Source organism: Microtus pennsylvanicus, chromosome 6, assembly GCF_037038515.1.
Source record: "Microtus pennsylvanicus isolate mMicPen1 chromosome 6, mMicPen1.hap1, whole genome shotgun sequence".
In the NCBI taxonomy this organism is placed as follows: domain Eukaryota; kingdom Metazoa; phylum Chordata; class Mammalia; order Rodentia; family Cricetidae; genus Microtus; species Microtus pennsylvanicus.
The window spans coordinates 112,292,108-112,314,256 of record NC_134584.1 but is presented as its reverse complement, the minus strand read 5'-3'; the positions used below and the strand labels follow the sequence as shown (position 1 = coordinate 112,314,256).

The window sequence follows — 22,149 nt, the reverse complement described above, 5'->3', positions numbered from 1 at the left end:
CTAAATAGGAAGGAGAAAAAGACAAGATCTCCTGAGTAAATTGGGAGAGTAGGGGGTCACAGGAGAGGGGAGAAAGGGAGGGAAATGGAGAAAAATGTATAGTGTAATAAAAACAAAGAATAAAAAAAATAAAAACAAAAAGGCCAGCCATGAAAGTCACAGAGCTCTAACATATATGTGTAAAAAAAAGAAACATTTGACCAGAATCCACACTCAGATGACAGTTTTGGAGCTCACTGAAGAAATTTGAATGCTGAAATCTGACAGCAAAGGTGCCTCCCACCTCCCCCAACTTAATATAATACAGTGACACCCAGTCTACCAAACATAGTTCTCATTTACAAATGCACTGTAAGAGCTGGAGAGGTGGCTCAGAGGTTAGAGCCCTTGCTGCTCATGCAGAGGACATGAGTGAATTCAGTTCTCAGCACCCTCATGGCAGCTCAGAATTGCCTCTAGCTCCAGTTTCAGAGGATCTAATGTACTTTTCTAGCCTCTGAGGGCTCCTGAACACATGTGTGCGCATAAACTTGCACAGCCACACACACACACATTTTTTTAAATTTAGAAATGTTATCTATTGTAACTTAGAATTACAAATAAGCATGTTGTGACCACCTGAAGACATTTTAAACCTTCTTTTAAGACCCCAAAGGCTTTGACTGGCCATGTTAATTTCAGGAGTAAATTACTTGAATTCAAGGTATTCCACTCATTGGTGAGTGTGTTTTCCTTAAAGAAAGACTTCAGGTGGTCACAACAAGCTCTCTCAAAGCTCCCTACTTTTTATCACTATGTAGTTATTGTAAGGCATTTTCTTCTCTTCTTCTCCTTCTTTGGTGGCAGTAGGAAGTTCTAGAAGTGAAACCCTGGGGTGGTAAGCATGGTAGTCAAGTGTTCTACCACAAAATTCGTCCCCAGGCCTTGGGTTTTATCAAATGGGATCTCACTATGTAATTGGGTCTGTACTGGAATTCATGATTTTCTTTTCTTGTCATTCTCTGTGCTAGAATTACAATCACAGGTGGGATATCACATCCCACTGAGATTTTTTTTCTCTTTAAGATGAGCAAACTCCAACCAACTGTAGCATCTGATGCTGCAATTTAAGGTGTGTTCCGGAGCTCTCCTTGTTAAAAAGAATTTCTAAAGGTTTTCAACCTGGAAGAGCCACTCACACAGTCATCTGTGTAGTCAAGGCTCACTCTTCCAACAGCAACAGCAAAACCCCTTCTACCCCAAGAACAGGGTGAACTCACAAAGCAGCTTTTATCTGTAACACAGATTCGGTGGATTAATCCTTCTCCATCATTCCAACTAACAAGAAAACAGCAATAATTCTAGATACATATCAAACAAGTCAGTGATGTCAAAATGTCTGAATCAATAAAAATGGAAAACAATAAACTATAAGCAATGGGGGAAATCAGATCAAAGTATGCAAACATTTATTATTTCACCAAAAGTAATAAATTACCAACATGAATATGCATTCTTGGGATTTGTGTGGCAGCATTGTCTTATCTTTCTAGTGTTTGCATTCTGCAAACTTTCAGTCAGTACAGAGGAGAGATTTTTTTTAAAGGACACTGGATACAGGCACGGTGGTGCACGTCTGTAATCTCGGCTCTTTGAGTCAGGAGGATCCAGAGTTCAAAGTCAGCATGGGCTACCTGAAACCCCATCTCAAACAAACAAACAACATGAAGATTGAAGGATTTCTTGGATAATCTGGGGGCTAACTGGCAATTTAAAAGGTCAAATGATTCATTAGTTAACAACATTAAAGGTCCAGTATTGATTGATCCGAGATAAAAGAGATTTTCATTCTAAGCAGAAAAATGGGCATTTGTGAAGCCAGACTGATGTTCTAATGCAAAATCACATTCACCACTTTGAACTGTCAAGGTCACTATCCTCAAGAATCTATGTCCAATAGACAATTGTGAGTCGGCTGCGTCACTTCTTACTAAGACCCATCCTAGGTCACATCTCAAGACCTCAAGACGTTCTTGAACTTAAAAAAAAGAAGGCCTTGTGATGAGAAGTCAGAATAGTCATTTAAAACTGAATTGTTAAAACATTACTAAAAACCAGGTGTGGTGGTTTACATCTAGTATTTAGGAGGCAGAGGCAGGTGGATCTCTATGAGTTCTAGGCCACGCAGATGCACATAGTGAATTCTATGCCATCCAGGTCTACATAGTAACTCCCGGGCTCAAAAATACAAGCAAACAAAACAAAACAAATATTGTGAGCCAGGCTTAGTGGCACATGCCTGGAATCTCAGAACTTGAGAGTCAGAACTCAGACTCTGGAGGGTCAGGAGTTGACAGTCAGACACAGCAAGGTCAAATACAATGTGGACTACATGAGACCATGCCTCAAAAGAACAAATATGAATAAATCATAAAAATAAAATTTTAACATATAACCATTTTCAAATTACAATAAAAAATTAATAGTATACACTATCATATTTTTCCTTGCTCTTCAAAATGCTGTAAATAGTGTAATATGAATAAAATTAACCTAATGACAAGTTTCTGGAGATCAAAGGTAAATCCAATTCCAAATGGACACGATATTTACATACAAATTAATTACGCTGGCATGAGTAGGTGGAAAGTACTTGCTTAATTATTGTGAATTCTCAGTGGGTTGTGCTTAAATGAAAATCTATTTTTCAATTTGTTCTAGAAAGTTTGCCAATTTGAGCATTTTGGGGAAACTGCTAAGTTACTTTCAAAGCAAGAGCACTCTTCACACAAGAATGTTTCCCTAACATAATCAATTTGATTCCAAATCTTTTCTGATTCATATAGAGTAGACTCCTTTATGGTCGTGAGAATGTGAAGTAAGAGCAGAATTTTCATCCCACATCTGAGTTGAAATTGCTCACAGACTCTGTCAAGCACTGCATAGCAATGCAATTACTTGAGATTAAAAATGGTCCTCTAGAAGCCAAAGGTGCTGTGAAACCTTACTAACAAAGAAGGGTATGGCATAGTCATGGAAATGAGATTTCTCAACAACAGTCCTTTAGGAGAAACAGATAGAGGAAACATGAAAGTGTAGGGTTCTCCTGTTGTACTTCCCAGTAGTGTGAGCTGCTCCTTCAGTATTAGCATGGTTCATGATGTAAGAGCATTTTTATCAATTAATATAAACATAAACTCAGATTTCACACTGCCGTTTTGTCCCACAGATATCTCTCTCTCTCTCTCTCTCTCTCTCTCTCTCTCTCTCTCTCTCTCTCTCTCTTAAAAATGCAAACCCCACTGCTAGTTCACAGGCCATACAAACACAGGCAGGAGGCAAAATTGGATTCATAGGCTCTCCCAAGCCCTGAGCTAAATATTCCAACCTGTTTCCAATGACTTTACACAGTTCCACTGAGACCTATTTTCAATGAAAAAACAAAGCCCACTGACATAAAGACTGACTCTAATTGTTGATATGTGATATGAATTCCAAAACTAATATCAGAAGACAATAACAGTATTTACAACTTTAATTAAGCCCTGAGTGTCATATGGAAGGCGTGTTTGGTCTCCGCATTGGCTTATAGCTACGTTAGCCCTCCAGCAAAGGAAGAAAGGATCCAGAGTTGATGTAGTGAGTGGAGGGTGGGAGTAAATGACCCCAGGAGAGATCCAGAGAACCTACTGATTGTCACTCCCAAGGGCCAGCCAATCACACATTGCATCGTGAATCACACTCAACAGCTCTTCGGTACTGCATTCTAGAAATTTCCTACTATTACTATACAAGCACATCTGGAGGAGGGAAGAGAACCAAGAGAAACTTTTAGAAAGACCGGCAAAACTGAATTTTAATAGCAAGGATCTGTCCTTGTAATTGGGCTGGACCTGGTGAGAATGATCATCCACTCAGGCAGTCACCTTTCTCGATTATTGATTTTATCACATTCTTTGATACTTCCTTCAGGGTAGATGTCAGACATATACCCCTGATTTCAATTAAAGGGAAGAAAGAACATGGACAGAAACTCACTTCTAATTAAGTCATTAGTGAGCCATTTAGTGGGCGTTAATTATTCTGAGAGTGGGGCTCAGTGTGTCCTCCATCATGGGATGGAGTTACAAGTTACACTCCCATTCTTCTTAGGTGCTGCATGAAGCCCCCCCAAACCATCTTGATATTCAGAAATGGTGGGTTCTTAAGAGCAAGAGTAAAATAAATAAATAATTGCCCTGTTACAGTACATCTTTCTTAGAAGGAACTGAAGAAGTCAAAGGGAAGCAGGAGGGTAAGACCATGTGCAAGAATGCCGGTCGCTGTGTTTGCAAGAAAAGGATGGCTCAGGGGAGCAGCAAACATATCTTGACCTGGACAAAAAGTACAAGATGGGTGCTGGTTCACAGCTTGGAGATGTCATATGGGACCCGAGAAGCAAAGAATGTGACCCACTCAGTACATTTCTTCTTAAACCCACAGATCTGATCACAGCCACGGTCACTGACTGCAGGCACATGGATTAGTTGTGTGTGTTCACGTGCACAGGTGTGTGCACATTTCCCTGCATATGAAAGAGAGGGGAGAGAGAGAGAGAGAGAGAGAGAGAGAGAGAGAGAGAGAGAGAGAGAGGAGTTGGGCCTTTGTGTTTGCATGGAATCTTTCTAATGCAAATTTCCCAGTTGATTAATTAGATCAATTAATATTCAAATTAGAGTTCAGCTAATCCCAGGTTTACAGAGTCCCCTAGGCAAATGTTCTTATTGTTACCCAAAGGCTGACTCAGTGGATGACAGATTTTTCTCCCTGTGAGTCACTTGTAAATAAGGAGAAAGGTGTTTGCATTCACCCAAGAGACAGGCCTTTAATTTTCTTTTGCTTATATTCAGTTCCCCCTGACTTTACTAGTGGGATTTAAGATTGATTCACTTCTTATTAATATACAATCTGGTTTAGAAGAGTTATTGGAGGCCTTATAAGACTTTGAGATCATTGTGTTAGTGTGTTTCCTGTCTTCGGCTCACTTGAGTCCTTGTTCATAAACACAAAATACATACTCAGTCTTCCAGAAATGACCTTTCCATCCTAACCCAGCAACAAGTGGGTGCCGATGCCTCAAAAATGTAAAAACTGAAGAATGATACAAAAATTAGGAAATGAAATCCTTTGCATCTACATTTGCAAATTACATTGTCAAAAAAACCAATAAGAAATTACTAAAAGTCATCTTAATCGTCTGAAGCCACTGAATTATGAACTTGACACTTGAAGAAAAGTCAACTCTTAAACAGGTTTGCTAACCAAGAATTCCAACTTTAATACCTAAGCGCTCCTGATAATTTCAATTCCAGGCTCTCTGAGTTTATCCAATGTCTACATAAAGAACTCAAGCCCCAATGGATACAAATCCAACACTGAAATCGCACCAATGAGAGGCCCAACCAGAGCCAATCAGACAAGAACCCTGGCCTCTCCCCAAATCTCAACTATTCACTTTTCCTTGGCTAAGATGTACTAGGAAAGAAGGCCCTTTAGTTTGGATCTTCTGGCTACTCTTTGCGTCGGATTCCAAGCAAGCAGACAAACATCAACAGCTCACAACCCACTTATTTATATTAAGATACTGCAGACTGAACCCCAGGCAATGCGTTGGAAAGACAAACTGGGTTAGGCCAGGGTGAAGCTCTGCCCTTCTCCAGGGAAAGGAGCCTGTGTGTTCTTCACATCGCAACAGTGACCTCTAGTGCTCCCTCTTGACTGAACTCCTGCAGCTTCCAGAGGAATTACACCTTTACCACAGAACTTCATTTGCCTGGGTGGACCAGTTCTGGTCTCTCTTGGATCTGGCTGTTTGTTTATTTACTACAATGCTTGTCAAAGGCTATCACCGCAGGATCCCTAAGATCTGGACTGGGTTGAACAACGCACACTTTATTGACTTAACAAGGTTCCCACACCTCCGATTTAAAAGGGAAAGGGAAAACAGTACAGCCCAGGAGTGAAGTTCTCTCCTTGGCAGAGTGGCAGATAAATTGTGACTTTAAATGAGTTCCTGAAAAGGGGAGCAGAAAATCCCAGTGGCCTTGTGGTCTGGGTGGGCTTGGGCTCGTGACAGTGAGTTCCCTGTGTTTTTCCTTCATGAGGGCTCTCAGGCAAAGTCAAAGGAGGGTATACAACAAAGAGAGCTACCAGCTTCTTGTCTCCCAAACCTAAACCTGGTAAATACAGCAGTGGCATCCCTTCCTGAACAGGCCTTGTAACCCGTTCCTGTAATGCAAAGCAGATAAGGCTTGTCTTTCAAATCTGAGAAAGAAGAAAAAGTTGTGTTTGCTGAGCTGTTTATCATGCACAGCCGAAGGGGAAATGCTTCCATTTGGAGAATTTAAGCTAAATATAAACTTTCAAAACTTTTCCTGTCTCCAATGGCAAGCTGATGAGAGCTGGCCAATGTATTTTGGGTGAAATTTAAATTAAGCCAAGAGACTGTAATGTACGTTCGTTGAATCAGTGAACTCAGCACCACGACAATCACAAATACATGAAGTTGAAAATTCAACCACTAGAGAACACTACTTAAGAGGGGTGGGGGAAAATCACCTTCACATTTCCCTTTAAGCCAGATGTAGGGCTGGGTGCCCATCTAGGACTGCTCTTCCCCGGGAGGGCCGGGGCTCTTCAGTGCTGAGCTGGTCCACCAGTTCTGCCTGCCTGTGAAGTCTGCAGTAGGTTTCAGTTATTAGCCTGCATCATTCTAGAGATGCAGCCAGCTCCTGCTAAATCGCAAACTTCAGGAATCTCAGCTACTGCAGCAGAATATCAAGCCTGCGGGTTGGTTTCCTGATAGCCAAAGAATCCCAACGAAACTGAATAACCTAAAGAAAGGTGCCTGGGCTAGTGCCTGATTCAGATGCTAATTTAATGTCTTACTAGAAGTTGACTATCCACAATGAATATTCAAGGAGAGTGAAATTCTGCTAGTTTAAAAAAAATGGTCCAGATAACGTTTTGCATATTTTGGCCAGACCAAGAGGAACCCAGTCCTGTTTGCACATTTTCCTGTGGTACTTCGCCTAGCCCCCCACAGCGATTCCAGTTGAAAGAATTAATCATTAAAAAAAAAAAAACAACAGAATTAAAGTTTTGCGCGTAGACCCCCCTCAAGTTTTAAATCATTTGCTGTGTACTTACAGGAATTCCCGGCTTCCACTCTGTTCCAGTTTTGAGTAGACAACAGAAGTAACATCTTGAGGACCGCTCCAGTGATAGATTCCATAGTCGTAATTTTTGAGCTCCCCCAAAAAATCTCGAGTGGCTCTCAGGACGCTGGAGACAGGTTCTCCTCAGTCCTTCACCCAGCACTGACTGAGTCTTCAGTATCTCTAGCTCTCTCTGGCTCTCTCCTCCCTCCCTCCTCTCACGCGCTGCTGCTCTCTCCTCTTTCCCTCCTCCCTCCTCTTTCCCTCCTCTCTCTCTCTCTCTCTCTCTCTCTCTCTCTCTCTCTCTCTCTCTCTCCTCACTCCCCCCCCAACGCTGGTTCCTCACTGAAAAGCAACCAGCATCTGCCCTAACAAGCTCACACACTGCTGCCGCCGAGGCCACGCCCACTCCTCACAGTGGTCCTAGAAATTGGCCTCAGCATCCTGCCTCCTCCGAAAAGCACAGCAGCAACTAGCAGCTTTCTGAGCTCCGCAGCCGCTGCAGGTGATGGAAGCTGGACTTGGAGGCGCTGCCCGCTGCTCCTGGCCTCCTCGGGGGCTCCTTTCCCTCCCCTCTATTCTCAATAAGCCTTAACCCATTTTGTGCCCTGCCAGCCTTGGGAGTGGGGGAAGCGGCCAGGCGGCAAAGCCTTCTGATTTTCCGCAGGTCTTGTATTTGGCAGTGCCAACCAACATACTGAGCTATTTCCTGATTGCCCGGGAGTGTATCCAGGTAAAATTGCATTATGTTTCAAAACAAAAGCATAGAATAAGACAGAAATAACAAAGCAAGTATTGGTGAATTGGAGCTAAAACTGTCCTCCGGGAAAACGCTTGCTGTTTTTCTCCGTTTCTGTAAAACTATCGCCTTGTGCTCTGGTGCCAAGGTTTTATTACAGAAATTCCTCACATGGGAACAGACATTCCTGCTTGGCAGATATTTAAAAATCATCTGATAATAGTCTGCGAGAAATTAACATTTCTTATTTTAGTTGTTGCTTCAGGAATACAAATCCACCAGTGCAGTGCTCTGGCTAGATTGAGTTTCGTGAATGCATCCTTCTGTGAGTAGGCAGCATTCCACAATCGTGTTCTTTAATAGTAATTCCCAGAGGGCATTTTCATTTCCACAAAACGGAAAATGATGGAATACAAAAGAACAGGGACCCCCCCCCCAACATACACATGATCAACTACTACAGAGAATACTCGTCCAGTGGCCATCCCATGGATACTATTGCTTGTGCATAGTATTAAATCACTTAAATGATGAATCTAAGACCCCATACAAAGCTGTGCCTCACACGGTATCAGAGAGGGTAAATCATCTATTTAAAGTAAATGTCAAGATGCCTTCTTGCTGATTACCTAGGCGTCCTAGAGACAGGAATTCAGGAACCTCTCAAGCAACATCTTGGTGTTTGAAACAGGGAGAAGCTCAAGCCTCTCTCATCAGCAGCCTTGCTGGGCAATGAAAAGGGGGTGGGGTGAGAGAACCATCCATCAACCAAGCATAATTGTTTAGCTCTTGACTTCAAACAAAGCCAAATGGGAAATGTTCTGCTTTTCCTATTTTACAGATGAAAAAAACCAAGAACGGAGAAGGGACTGATTTGCAGGGTCATTGAGTTAGGAAGCAGAGTGAAGAAACTGGACTTGGAATTTTTGACTCTGGTTCTACTGATCGCAGCCGAGGGCTTGTTGCCCTCATATCAGATCTTTACACACACACTCCTATAGATCAGGGCCTGAGTATTTGTATTTTCTGTGTTGCTAGACCTAAATTTCTGGCTTGGTTTTCAAGCCATAAAATGTCAAGAAAAATAACTATGTATTAACAATTTATATCAGTGATTATTTGGGGGATAGTTTAATTTACATGTTATCTGCCACTTATTATCTAATTAAATTATTAACGAGATCATTTGAGGAAAGTATCTTGCACTTACAGAAGGAAGGGATTAGACCTTCTAGACTTCTGTGAGACTGCGCTGTCCAGAGTACTACCCTGAGTAAAACAGAAAGATGGAGGGCTGAAGATGTAGCTCCAGTAGAGTATTAACCTAGAAGCCACAGGGTCCTGGTTTGACTGCCAGCACTATGTAAACGAGGTGTGGTGGTGCTTGCCTGTTATCCCAGCACTTGGGAGGTAGGGGTAGGAGGGATCAGGAGTTCAAGGTCATCCTCAGCAACAGAGCAAATCTGAATCAAGTCTGGGCTATGTGAGACCCTGTCTCAACAAGGAGGAAAAGAAAGAAAGAAGGAAGGAAAGGAAGGAAGGAAGGAAGGAAGGAAGGAAGGAAAGAAAGAAAGAAAGAAAGAAAGAAAGAAAGAAAGAAAGAAAGAAAAAAAAGATGGATTTAATAGTCTGATCTATGGACCAGTAAAACTGTTGCAGCAAAGTCTTGGGTTTTCCAGAAGGAAATGTTATCGCCCTATTAAACTTGTAACTGTTTACATAAAAACAAATGAGAAAATTTGAAGATTAGTATTGGATCAAAATTGAAACAACAATTATATATTTTATGATGATGGAAAATTTAAGACAATCTGGCCTGACAACACAGGTCCATATCCCAGGTGCTCCAATATGATGTGATCGTCTGAAGGTGGAAAAGAGTTGGGTGCCAAGACCTACTGACCTGTGCTTCACTTCTCTGGCCCCACCAGAATGGCTGGAGAAGAAAATTAATATGGTGGAACATTCATACCTAAGTCCCAGCCCTGGAGAGGTAGAGGCAGGAAGATCAAATTTTAAGCTCAACCTCATCTACATAGAAAATTTAACCTTCAATCTCAGAACTAGGAAAGGAAGTGAGTCCCAGCTTAGTCTCTTACTTCAGATTCAGACCTTGCCTTACAGGGTGGACAGGGTAGGAAAGAGACAGGCAAGTTTAATGCTAAAGCTTTTGCCTCAAAAATACACACACACACACACACACACACACACACACACACATATATATATATATTAAAAATGGAAAAGTAATCAATTCCATTTTGAAAAAATGCCCCTGGCAATGCTGAAGCATGCATGGGAGCCCGTATATGGCAGCTCTGTTGAACTTGTCCACATTGGGTTCCATGGTCTACGTTGATAAGGACGACTGACCAGGTCTCTTCCTAAAGAGGGCATCAGATCTCATTACAGATGGTTGTGAGCCACCATGTGGTTGCTGGGAATGGAACTCAGGACCTTTGGAAGAGCAGGCAGTGCTCTTAACTGCTGAGCCACCTCTCCAGCCCCAATTTCATTGTGAGGACGTGCATATAAATCAAACTTTAGTGTAAAAACAATGATAATATGATCACTAAGGTAAGATCTGACCAAGAATATGCAATTGTCAAATCCTGTATACGGTGGCTCTTCTGTCCTCTTCAGAGGTAGAAAATAAAAGCACAGGTGTGTACACAGGGGGAACTCATTTGAGTCTGACTGAGTTGTACACAGCTTTGCACAATTCGGGCATGGGGAGATGGCTCAGTAAGCAAAGTGCGTTCCGTATGAGTGTGAGAGCCTGAATCTGTCCGACCCTCAGTATGAACGTAAAAAGGTAGGCATGATGGTGTGTTCCTGTAATTCCAGCACTGAGAAGGTGGAGGCAGATGGATCCCCAGGGTTCCCTGGCTAGTCAGCCTAACCTAATTCATGAGCTCTTGGTCCCAAGGAGAGACTCTGCCTTAAAAATTACCACAAGGTAGTCCTGAGAGCAAGACCTGAAGTTTTACTTTTAGCCCCACAAGGATGCATGTGCACATACACATGCACACACACACACACACACACACACACACAGAGAGAGAGAGAGAGAGAGAGAGAGAGAGAGAGAGAGAGAGAGAGAGAGAGAGAGAATATTAAGCTATTGAATTTTTCTTATATCTTTATTTATTTGCTTGGGTTTTTTTTTTGGTTTGTTGTTTGTTTGTTTGAGACAGGGTAGCTGCCCAGCCTATAAAGCTGGACACCTTACTAGGCCCAGCTCTGAAAGCCTGGAGAGTTGTTTGTATTGAATCCACATAGAAAAACTGCAACAGCTGGAATCTGATGGCCAGTGAATAAAAGAAGCAACACTCACTCAAAAAGAACTGGATCCTGCTGACATGCATCCACCTTCTTCCTCTACATCTATCTTGTCACCCAGGGAACCAACCCACTAGATACCGCCAGCCACACTCAGGGCAATTCTTTCTCTCCCAGCCATCAGCCCACATGTGAATCCTCTTTGGAAGTAACTCCAGATACAAACAGAGATGCATTTTATGGGTCCTCTACATCTCTTACTCTAGTCAAACTGAAAACCATAATCAACCATCACAATCATTCAATTATGTTAAATATCACATACATTCACATTATTGTCTAATAGATCTGTCTAGAATGTTTTCATCTTGCAAAACCAAAACTATGTACTCATCAAACACCATTCCCTTTGTTGGGGTGAGCTGCTTGCTCATCTCAGCTGCCCAGAACCAAAATAATCACACAAAAACTGTATGAATTAAATCACTGCCCAGCCCATTAGCTCTAGCTTCTTATTGGCTAACTCTTATATTAATTTAACCCATTTCTATTCATCTGTGTATCACCATGTGGCTGTGGCTTACTGGCTAAAGTTCCAACCAGTGTCTGTCTCTGGCAGCTCCATGGCATCTCTCTCTCTCTGACTCTGCCTTCTTCCTCCCAGCATTCTGTTTAGTTTTCTCCACCTAGCTCTGTTCCCCTACAGCTCTGCTATAGGCCCAGAGCATTTCCTTTATTAACCAATGAAATCAACACATAAACAGAAGGCCCTCCTACACCATCCCTTCACTCACCAGGCCTTAGAGACCATATTTCTACTCTATTTTGGGTCATCCACTCACTAGCTCATAGGAATCCCATTTCTATTCTGAGTTATTTAGATATTTAATATATGTGGACCCACATAGTATGTGCCCTTTTTATGACAAGACTATTTTACCTAGCATAGTGTCTCAAAGTTCATCGGATTGTAGCAGGTGACAATTGTCCTTCTTCTTAAGATTACATGATATTTCACTGTGCGTACAAGTCACATTTTCTTTCTTCCCTCATGGTCAATGGGCATTCTGCACATCTAGGACTTGGTTATTGTGACTAATGCTGATATAAGTGACATGAACAAGTGTGTCTTTTGAGATATATACCTGAAAGTGGAATTTATGGATCATACATAAAGTCTACTTTCAATTTGTGTGTGTGCTTGTGTGTGCAAGTGTATGGGCACTGGCCTATCGGGAGGGCTGATGTGGTGGTCGGGTGTCTTTTAACCGCTCTCCATCTTATTTTATTGAGGCAGGGCCCTTGCTAAACCTGGAGCTCACTATTTGCTTTAATTCCTCTTTCGTACACTACATCCAGACCACAGTTTCCCCTATCTCTACTCCTCACAATCCCAACCTCTCCTCTCCCCTAATCCACTCCTCCTCTGTTTCCCTTCAGAAAAGAGCAGGTCTCCCAAGGATATCAAACAAACATGGCACAAAAGATACAATAAGAATAGGCACAAACTCTCATATCAGGACTGGTTAAGGTGACCCAGCAGGAGGAAAAGAGTCCCAAGAGCAGGCAAAATAGTCATAGACCCCCCCTCCCACTGTTGAAGTCCTACGAAAACACCAAGCTGACAACCATAACATTCACAAAGGACCTAGCGCACCCCCACAAAGGCTCTGTGCTGGCAGCCTCCGTCTCTGTGAGCCCCTATGAGCCCTGCCTAATTGATTCTGTGGGTCATGCTCTCCTGGTGGCACTCACTAATTTGAAGGAACTATCTTCCAAACTCTAAGATTTCCTTGTCTGCACCTTCCCTGTCCTAAGATTACAGGCTTGCTCCACTATATCTGGCTCTTTCCGTCAGTAATATTGATCCAAACTTGGGTCCTCAGCTTGGGCAGCAGGCACTTTATCAACCAAGCCATCTGTCCAGCCTCTCTGTTTGCTTAAGGAACTTCTACATTGCTGATAAGTATTCTGGTCTCCTCGTGTATACTGGCGTGTGTATATGATTAGGGTTTTTTTTTCCTCTTTATTCAAGTTACTGTCCTTGTCTGTAACTTTTTAAGTCTTATTAGACTGTGTTGAAGTCTCACCAATACACCAAGCTAACAATAACATTCACAGAAGTCCTACCACACTCCCTTCTCCTCCTTAGATAATACGAGTTGGGTCCTTTAAATGGATTTGTGTACACGTCTCCCCTCAGCTTTAGGACACTCGGGGCCCTTATCCCATCAGCCTCACGGTGCCTCCCTTTCTCCCTTTTCATTCTGAAGCCCCCATGGTCTGCACTGCCTTTACTTTTCTCCATCCTTTGGTTTTCTTTTGCAGCCTTCTGCCATGAGTATTTTGAGTGCCCTGCCTTCGTTCACTCATTCCATCCTGCCCTGTCAGTTCTGAAGTTAAGGTGCTGAGTTCTTGCAGCAAATGGTTGAACCCAGTGTCCATGTTCTTCAGCCCCTGGACTCCCTACTGGCCTCTTCTCTGTGATTTCTGCCCCTTTGCCCATATCATCAGTTAGGTCTCCCATTGTTTTCCTGGTTTGTTTTTGGGATTTGTTGTTGTTGTGTGTTTTGGGTTTGTTTTTTTTTTTTCGTGACTCCTTAATTCACCAAGCATCATTGTGAAAGTTATTTAGGATTATTTGTGTAGCAATTCTTATATTTTCACTTATAGAAGGTTGGTTTCTGGAGATTTGCTGTGCGATTTTGATTGGAGTGTGCTTCCATGTCTCTTTGTAAGCCTTGTTGTCCTCTGTTGGAAAGTAGGTGTTTAAAAGTCAGCCATGTCTCCAGTCGTGTGATTTTGTTTTATACAAAAAGGCTTCACGAGCCAGTCATCTGAGCTACAGAGTGGAAATCTCTCAAGCCTTTTATGAGACTGCCTCCTTTGGGGGCTCCTGTGTGTCATCTCATTAGAGAGGTTTGCCAGCTCCTGCTAGTCCGATCCCCCTGTAGACAAGCTGCGGTGCCGACGTTCTGTGATGTTATGGTAAGTGGATCGCTTTCCTTCTCATCAGCCCTAGCCTAGTTCCTGGTTCTTCTCGGTGTTTAAATTCAGGAAAGACACAAACCTCCCCAGGGAGAAATCGGCAGTTAAAGATTTTCTTCTGAACACACCGCACCATGCTCAGAGAAGAGCTCTGGTGAGTGAAACGCCAGGATTCTTCTAGCACACTCCCCATTCAGTTGGCTTCGCGCTTTCCCGGGATGCGAGAACCTCTTACCTGGTGTTCAGATTTCCCATCAGGCGAGTTGGGGATGTATGATGATTAGGCTGCTATCTCCGAGGCAGGGGGTCAGGGGCTTTCTAGTTTACAATCTTGCTAATGTTGTTCCTCAAAACCAACATATTTTATTAACTAAAATATAGTACAAACAATAATTTTTGGCCAAAAGCCCTCTCTCAAATATATTTCTAATGCTTACAATCATTGTTTCCTGGCTATAACCACTAAGCATACAAAAATGGACATGGGACTAAAGAACTAATTCAGGTATTAAGAGTGAGCCCTGCTCTTGCAGAGGACCAGAGTTTACTTCTCAGAACCTATGTGGAGCCACTCACAATTGCCACTAACTCCAGCTCCAGGGTCTTTGACGCCCTCTCCTGGCCGTCTTGGGTAACTTCACTCGTATGTACATATCTCACACTTAAACATACATACACCTGATTAAAAAAATCAAATAAATCTTCTTTAAAATAGGCATTGTTAGCCAGGTAGTGGTGGTGCACGCCTTTAAACCCAACACTTGCTAGGCAGAGACAGGTGGATCTCTGTGAGTTCAAGGCCAGCCTGGTCTACAGAGCATCCAGGGTAGGTTCCAAAGTTACAGAAAAACCCTGTCTCAAACCAAAAAAAAAAAAAAAAAAGGCATTGTTTCTTATAGTGATATTTTGTTTTTGTTTTAATAAATAAAGTTGCCTGAAAATCAGAGGGCAAAACTAAGCCACTAGAGGCCAGGCTGTGGTGGTACACACCTTTAATCCAAAAGTTTGGGTGACAGAAACAGACGCACCTCTGTGAGTTCAAGGCCACTCTGGGCTACACAAGATCAAAACAAAAAGAGATCCAGGTGGTGGTGCCTCACACCTTTAATCCCAGCAGTAGTAAAACACAAGCCTTTAATCCCAGCACTAGGGGGGAATATAATATGGGTGGAGACAGAGGCTCAGGGCTCCCTCTGCAGTTGCCCAGCCTTGGTAGAAGTAAGACTTCTCTGGTGGCTTGGCTGTTTTGCTTTTCTGATCTTCAGCCTGAACTCCAATATCTGACTCTGGCATCTTATTATTCATGCTACAGTTACTACTGTTGTGATTAATTCATCTTTTGTAGGATCAATCTTTTATAAAAGTATTTACTTTTGTTATTTTTTATTGATTCCAGTCCCATCCATCTCCCCATCCCTTCATATCCACCCTCTGTCCCTTGCAACCTCCCCCACAAAACAAAACAAAATTCAAAAGAAAAACAACTATACTAACTAGCATACAAAAAAAAAAAAACAAATGTCTTGGTATGGAAAATGGAAACTGCAGTGTGGCACAGTGACTCACACAATCTGTCCTTTATTCCACACGTCTTTACTTGTACGTGTTCATGCAATGAATCACTGGTCTGTTTCTAGGCCTCTGGCCACTGCTACACCCCAATACTAGGCCCTCACCGGGACACCTCATGGTTATCCTGTGGTCCCTCTCCTTTCTTTCTGCTGCAGTGGGTGAGCTAGCTGGGGCAGTGCTAGAGATTTCACCCCCATGGTGTAGCTGAGGGAAGTGGGCAGGCTGACCAGCCCAGCTACCACCCGGTCCAGAACTTGGGCTATGAGTTGGCCCGCCCCAACATTCACCTCATCTATAAACTGTTAGAGCGTGTGAAGGGGCCAACCCTGCAGATCCAACGCTGTAAGATCTCCATAATACAAAGCAACAACAGAACCTTCTGTCATATTTTTAAGCAAGGAGCTTGTTCTGTAACCTACAAGCATTTTTCCTAGCAGTTTTATATTGTTGTGAGTATTACTATTCTTCTCTTGTAGCTGTTGCTAAAGGCAGTGGATACTGTGATGCTGAAGAACATAGTGAGTTTTGCAGCTTTACAAATACTTTTTTTGTTTGTTTGTTTTTTGTTTTTGAAAGAGGGTTTCTCTGTGTACCTCTGGCGGTCCTGGAGCTCACTGTGTAGACTAGGCTGGCCTAGATCTCGCAGAGATCCATTTGCCTCTGCCTGCCTGAGTTCTGGCGTTAAAGGCTCACACCATAGCTCAGTGGTAGAGCATTTGACTGAAGCTTTACAAATGCTTAAGCTTTAGCAGAGAGACTTTTCTATTCACATCTCACCTGACACAACCTCCTATAACAAAGGTTTAATTACCAGTTAAGATAGAAATTATCAGAAACACCTGATACTCTCTTAAGAAATACAGCAGTAACAGAAAGACATGTAGTAATGGAAGACATGTCAGTGGTTAAGAGCACCTCCCACACTGCCAGAGGACCAAGATTTGGTTCTCAGTACCCACAGCAGGCAGCTTACACCCACCTATAACACCAGCTCAGGGACCCAACCCCTCTGACCTTCAAGTCACCAACACTCAGGTGCCCATACCCTGAAATATACACTTGCACATAATTAGGACAGGAAAAAATAAATCTTTAAAAATGCCATACGTTAGTCAGTAAATGTTGTCTTTAATAATATTCAAAAGTATTTCAGTTTTAAAGAATTCCTTAACCCAAAAATGGTTTATATTTACTGAAAAATTTCAAGGACAGTGGGCCCTCCTTTCATATGTATGCTGGTTTATCATTAATGTCTTCCACCATTTCGGTATATTTGTTACTACAGCTAATGACCTGGTGCTGATATACGTTAACTAAAGCCTAATCGGGTGTCCTTCATTTTTGCTGGAGATATTTTCTCTGTTCTAGAAACCCATTCCGATTCCCATATCATATTTAATGTTCATGTCTTCTTAGGATCCTCCATCTAGGACAATTCCTCAAAGTCCTTATTTTGGATCATTGTGACAATTAATGTGTACGCTCAGCTGCTCAGCACACTTTTCTGATGCAGTCTTTGTCTTGTGGAGGAAGAGCACAGAAGCAGGTGTCGAGCTATCACACCCTGTCAAGGATGCTCACTGACGTGGTGACTTAATGGTGATGATGCTGACCTTGAGATGTTTATGGGGACAGTGTTTCCCAGTTTCTTCAATTATAAAGTTGTACCCTTTCTCTCTCTCTATCTTTCTTAGTCCTTCTTTGGCAAGAAGTTACTGTATGGAGTCCAGACTTGAAGAATGAGGAAGTATGTGTCTCCTACTTGAGGACAGAGAGTGTATAAATCATGTGGGAGTCCCCTTCATGGCTGATCTATGGGTTCTTGTGCATTTATATATCTATTTATTTATGTATTTGGCAATGTGGACTGATGGACACTTACTGCGCCCATTGGCTTGTGATTTAGTAGTGAGTTATTTTGTATATAATTTGGTATTTTTTTATTTTCTGATATCATTTTTCTCTTCATGAGTTGTCTTCCCCAAACACCTAAAGCTTTACCCTTTGATTAATAGAAAACATTGTATAACTGTCACATCATTGGTGGCTGTATGCTCTTATACATATAAATCTTGAGCTGCATTTGGGGGGCTGTAGTTATTACACGGAAATAGCATGATACATTCAAGCCTTGCTTTTATGATTTTGTTATAGAAGTCTAGAGTGATCTTTCATATAACGCTAATTACTACCTGCCCCTGAGGATAGCGATTCCTGAGTGGTCTGGACAATGCTCTGGGTATTTATGTGTCTATCCTAACTGTCTAATAAAAATAGCACTGTTCCCAGTCCTGTGGCCAACATCTATACTCGCTTTTTATAAGTGTTTTTAGCCAATGTTTCTTTACATACCTGTACTGGTTCATACTCTACTGAATATCAAAAGAATCTTCCATAAGTGTCCAAGGGTCTCTCTGTGTGACCATCTCTACTCTCTCTCTCTCTCTCTCTCTCTCTCTCTCTCTCTCTCTCTCTCTCTCTCTCTTCTCTCTCTCTGTCTCTCTGTCTCTCCTCAGCTGCAATTGCTTATCTCTTTCTAAACAAATAGAACCATTTCCTCAATTGAAAGAATGCACAAAACTTAGTCTGTGTTTCTTCTCCTGTACCAAGGCTGGCAGCAGTGTACAGGTAGTGAGCTATAGAAATCATAATGACCATCTCTTTCTCATCTTTTAGAGATCATTGACTTCTATGTAGGATCTTAAAGCCCATTATTTAAGGTACCATTTTCCTATTTATTTTATTTATTTCAGTTAAGAGTCCAAATCTGATACTTGTCCTTCTATAGATGATAGAAGTATAAAAATTAATGATGTCACCTTCTTCTATTATCTGCACAATGAACAAGGCATAGCATGAAAAATCTTCTTTCTAGATTATGTCCTGCAAAAAGATTTCCTCCACTATGAGATCTAAATTGGGAAGAGGTGTTTCTTTAAAGTAAGTATTTGGATATGCTGCAGATAGTCTTGTCTCCAACATAATGTCATAAGGAATTATAGCACCAGTATTCATAGATAAGTAGGTTTCCTTATATGATCATACTTGATTAAGATGTTTTCATTGACACAGAACAATAAGTCTGACTCAAGTTCAAGGCTAATTTCACACCTAAGAGCAGCAAATGCACAACATTAAGGTGCTATTTCTAGAATAAGAAAATAAATCTAAGGTTAATCAAATTGTTTTAAATCTATTTAGCATAGGACAGAGCATATAGCTCCTTAAACATGCCTGAAACTCAAGTATACTGAGTCAAAGAAATCATTTAGATCCTCCTCATCTGAACATTATGGATTTGGTCATTTTGCAAGGCACTGATTGTGGTGTATAGCAGGGGAAATATTATCTGATTCAAAAGGGCTTGATGGAAGAAGAAAACCAACAGAAAAGATAGTGTGTGGGGCCTGAGGGGTGATTCAGGGGTTACAAGTACACACTGCTCTTGAGAGGACCTGAGTTTGGTGCCAGCACCCATGTAGGAGGGTTCACAACTACCTGTAACTCCAGCTTCAGGAAACCCATTGCCCTCTTCTGGCCTTTATGGGCACCTAAATGCACATGGCATACACAATCATACACACACACACACACACACAACTAAGAAAACAAATCTTTTAAAAAATAGAGTATAACTGGGGAAATGGACTATGAAGAAAGGGATAGTTATGGATAGGGGATGTTTTTACCTCCTGTTTTGTCTCAGTGAAATCTCAGAATACAGCCTTGAGTTTCACTTCTCTGATAGAAAAAGCTTATCCCAGTAGGAATGCATAGCGCTGAAAATATCATGCTTAGATTTGTGATGTCTTTATAGTGAACTGATTTAAGCGGAAGGGAACACAGCTACTTTTCAAAACAAAGAATTCAGTAGATAAGGACTTTGAAAAAAATGTATCTACAAGCATTTATGCTTTAGAGCTTGAGCCTGCCTCATGGAAAGTTTTCATTTCTTAGAATAATGATGCAGAAACAGTTTTGGCCTCAGGCAGGTCCAGGGAAATCAAATCCACCCACCACCTCGATCTTTAGATCCACAGCACAGTGAGTTTCATGCCCAGCAGCCCGATGTGCCATAAGGGAGCAATTCTCCAAGTCCCAGGTAGAAAGCTGTTCGAGAAGAGGGAGGGTGGCTGGGGTTAATCTCCTACAAGTAAAAGTGGTCATTCCTTCCACAAGAGTAGCGATGGAGCCATCTTCATAGAAGTGGGGAAGGGAGAAACAGTCAACCCGTCTGCTTGCTTTTCTTAGAGACCAACTTACGTTCTGTGTGTTATCAGGAAAGTCAGTCTTATAAGGTAGCTGTATGCATGACATCACTTTATTTCTGCCTACTGTTCAATACAGTAACTAGTAGCCACTTGCAGAGAAAGCTGCTCAACCAGACTAGACCCATCTCAGTTCAATACTGCCTGTATCTTGTAACTACCGTGTTGGACAAACTAGATAGAACATTTACATCGAAAGAAAGTACTGGGGCTCATAAGTCAGTAGTAGAGCACTTGCCTGGTATTTTTGAGGCCCTAGGTTTAATCCCCAGTATTCATACTGTCCTTCTAGATTGCTTGTAGATATGATATGAGGATAATTGTCTAACCCAGTTAATAAAACATAGAGAAAGTCTGATAAATGGGTCCACTCATTGATTACAAAAAGAAAACAAGAAGTTTTAAAGTTTTTCAAATATGCGAATGATTATCATTATAAATATATTTGGTACCTCCATGTGCTTGGAACAAGCAAGAAGTTTAGCATACTCAGTCTTAAATATCAAAACACACACTATAGATATTATATCTGCTAGAAAAGTAGATCTGACCTTTCTGGGTTTTTATATTATGCCTGTTATAGTTTTAGATACTGTTATTCCAGATTAATTTTTTAATTAAAATAGTTTCATTATTGAAGTCCTTCATATTTGTGCTATTTGCTAGAGAAAATATCAGCATAATGATAAGGATTTTTTTGCAATTCAAAAGCCTTGCAGAAATGATCTACCAAAAGACCAGGTTAAATTAAGAAAAAACTAAATTCCCGAAATGAGACACTCCATTTAGATACTGCCTTAATAATGCAACGATTACATGATATTTAAACTGCTTGTCAACATGACAGGATTTAAATCACCTTATGGACAAACTTCAAGGCATATTTGTGAGAGCGTCTCCACAGAGATTTAGCTGCCATGGACATACCATTCCATAGGCTGTGGTCCACACTGAACAAAACAGAGAAATGAATGGACTACCAGCTTTCATGTATCCTTGACTCCTGACTGGACAGCATGTGACCAATTACGTCATGGTTTTGCCACTGTGGTTCCCCTGGCATGACAGATTACACCTTCAAACCTTGAGCCAAAAGAAACCATTTCTTCTCTAATGCTTCTGTCGATATTTTGGCGTGCGCATGAACGCACACACACAAACAAACACACAAAATGCTACCAGGAGTGGGGTTATATCTGTGACCAAACTAGCCACGTGATTCATAGGCTTTTGGAGTTCATGTGTGGGAACAATGTGTTAGAATTTGAAACTGAAGTCTAAAGGAGCCCTAAAATGTTGTATGTAGAGCTTAAGAGGTTGGTCTCCTGGGAGTCTGGATGACAAGGATGCCGACTTGGAGGCAGACAGTGTTGGTACCCTTCAAAAGGTTTCAGAAGTGAGCAAAGATTCTATTGGAAACCGGGCTACAGTTTATTCACGCCAAAGTCTTACAAAGAGTCTGGCTGCATTCTGCCTACACGCGGGCAACTTGGGTAAAGCAGAGATCAAAAGTAGTGATTTCTTTGGTAGGGGTAATCAAGAAACAGGACAGAACTCGGGCTAGAGCAGAACTGCCACTCTCTACCCAGGCGTATGATGAGAAAGCAGAAAGTGGAGCAGAAAGATGCGCTGTGACAAGAGAAAAGGTCCCTGGAGGACAAAAGCCTACCTTCCCATCCAAGGTTCTATCTAAGCTGTGAAAAACGCAAATTCACTTGATAGGGAGAAAACCGAACTGCAAACAATGCCAAAGAGGTTTTCTGCTCAGAAACAACTGCCTAGGAAAGGGTTTTCTCAAGTTCAGCTGAAGGCGCACGGAAGTGTTGCAGAAGGGGACTATCGTACGTCTCAAGATGGCAGCGGATCTCAGTGGAGTCATCCACTTATTGCTGGCTTGGCAGGTGTGCGAAATTCAAGAGTCCGGGAGGTCAGGAGGCTTGCTTCGAGATCCCATAAAGTCGAGGACAGCAGGCAATACGTAGCAGGGTTTGAAGGCCTGCAATGGGAGGCCTGAAAGACCATTGCATGAAGTCGTGAAGGTGAAACTTATTTCACAGTAGAAACACTTAGATCCTGACTAGATGTCAGGACCAAGGGGCATCCATTAAGGAAATGGGCAGACATA

The 22,149-nt window shown here is 41.9% G+C and overlaps 1 protein-coding gene across 4 annotated transcripts in view; it reads right to left on the bottom strand.

The window, feature by feature from the left end:
* The window catches only part of Cntnap4 (contactin associated protein family member 4), a 280,867-nt gene extending 273,052 nt beyond the window's left edge, over positions 1 to 7,815 (bottom strand). For 3 of the 4 annotated variants that reach the window (XM_075977397.1, XM_075977394.1, XM_075977395.1), the window contains exon 1: positions 7,168 to 7,378. In XM_075977397.1, coding sequence (XP_075833512.1) covers positions 7,168 to 7,252 — 85 coding nt within the window. In that variant the 5' untranslated portion in view covers positions 7,253 to 7,378. Of the gene's footprint in view, positions 1 to 7,167 lie in introns of all 4 variants that reach the window. The other variant, XM_075977396.1, reaches the window with a different exon arrangement.
* Positions 7,816 to 22,149: the final 14,334 nt, after the last annotated feature.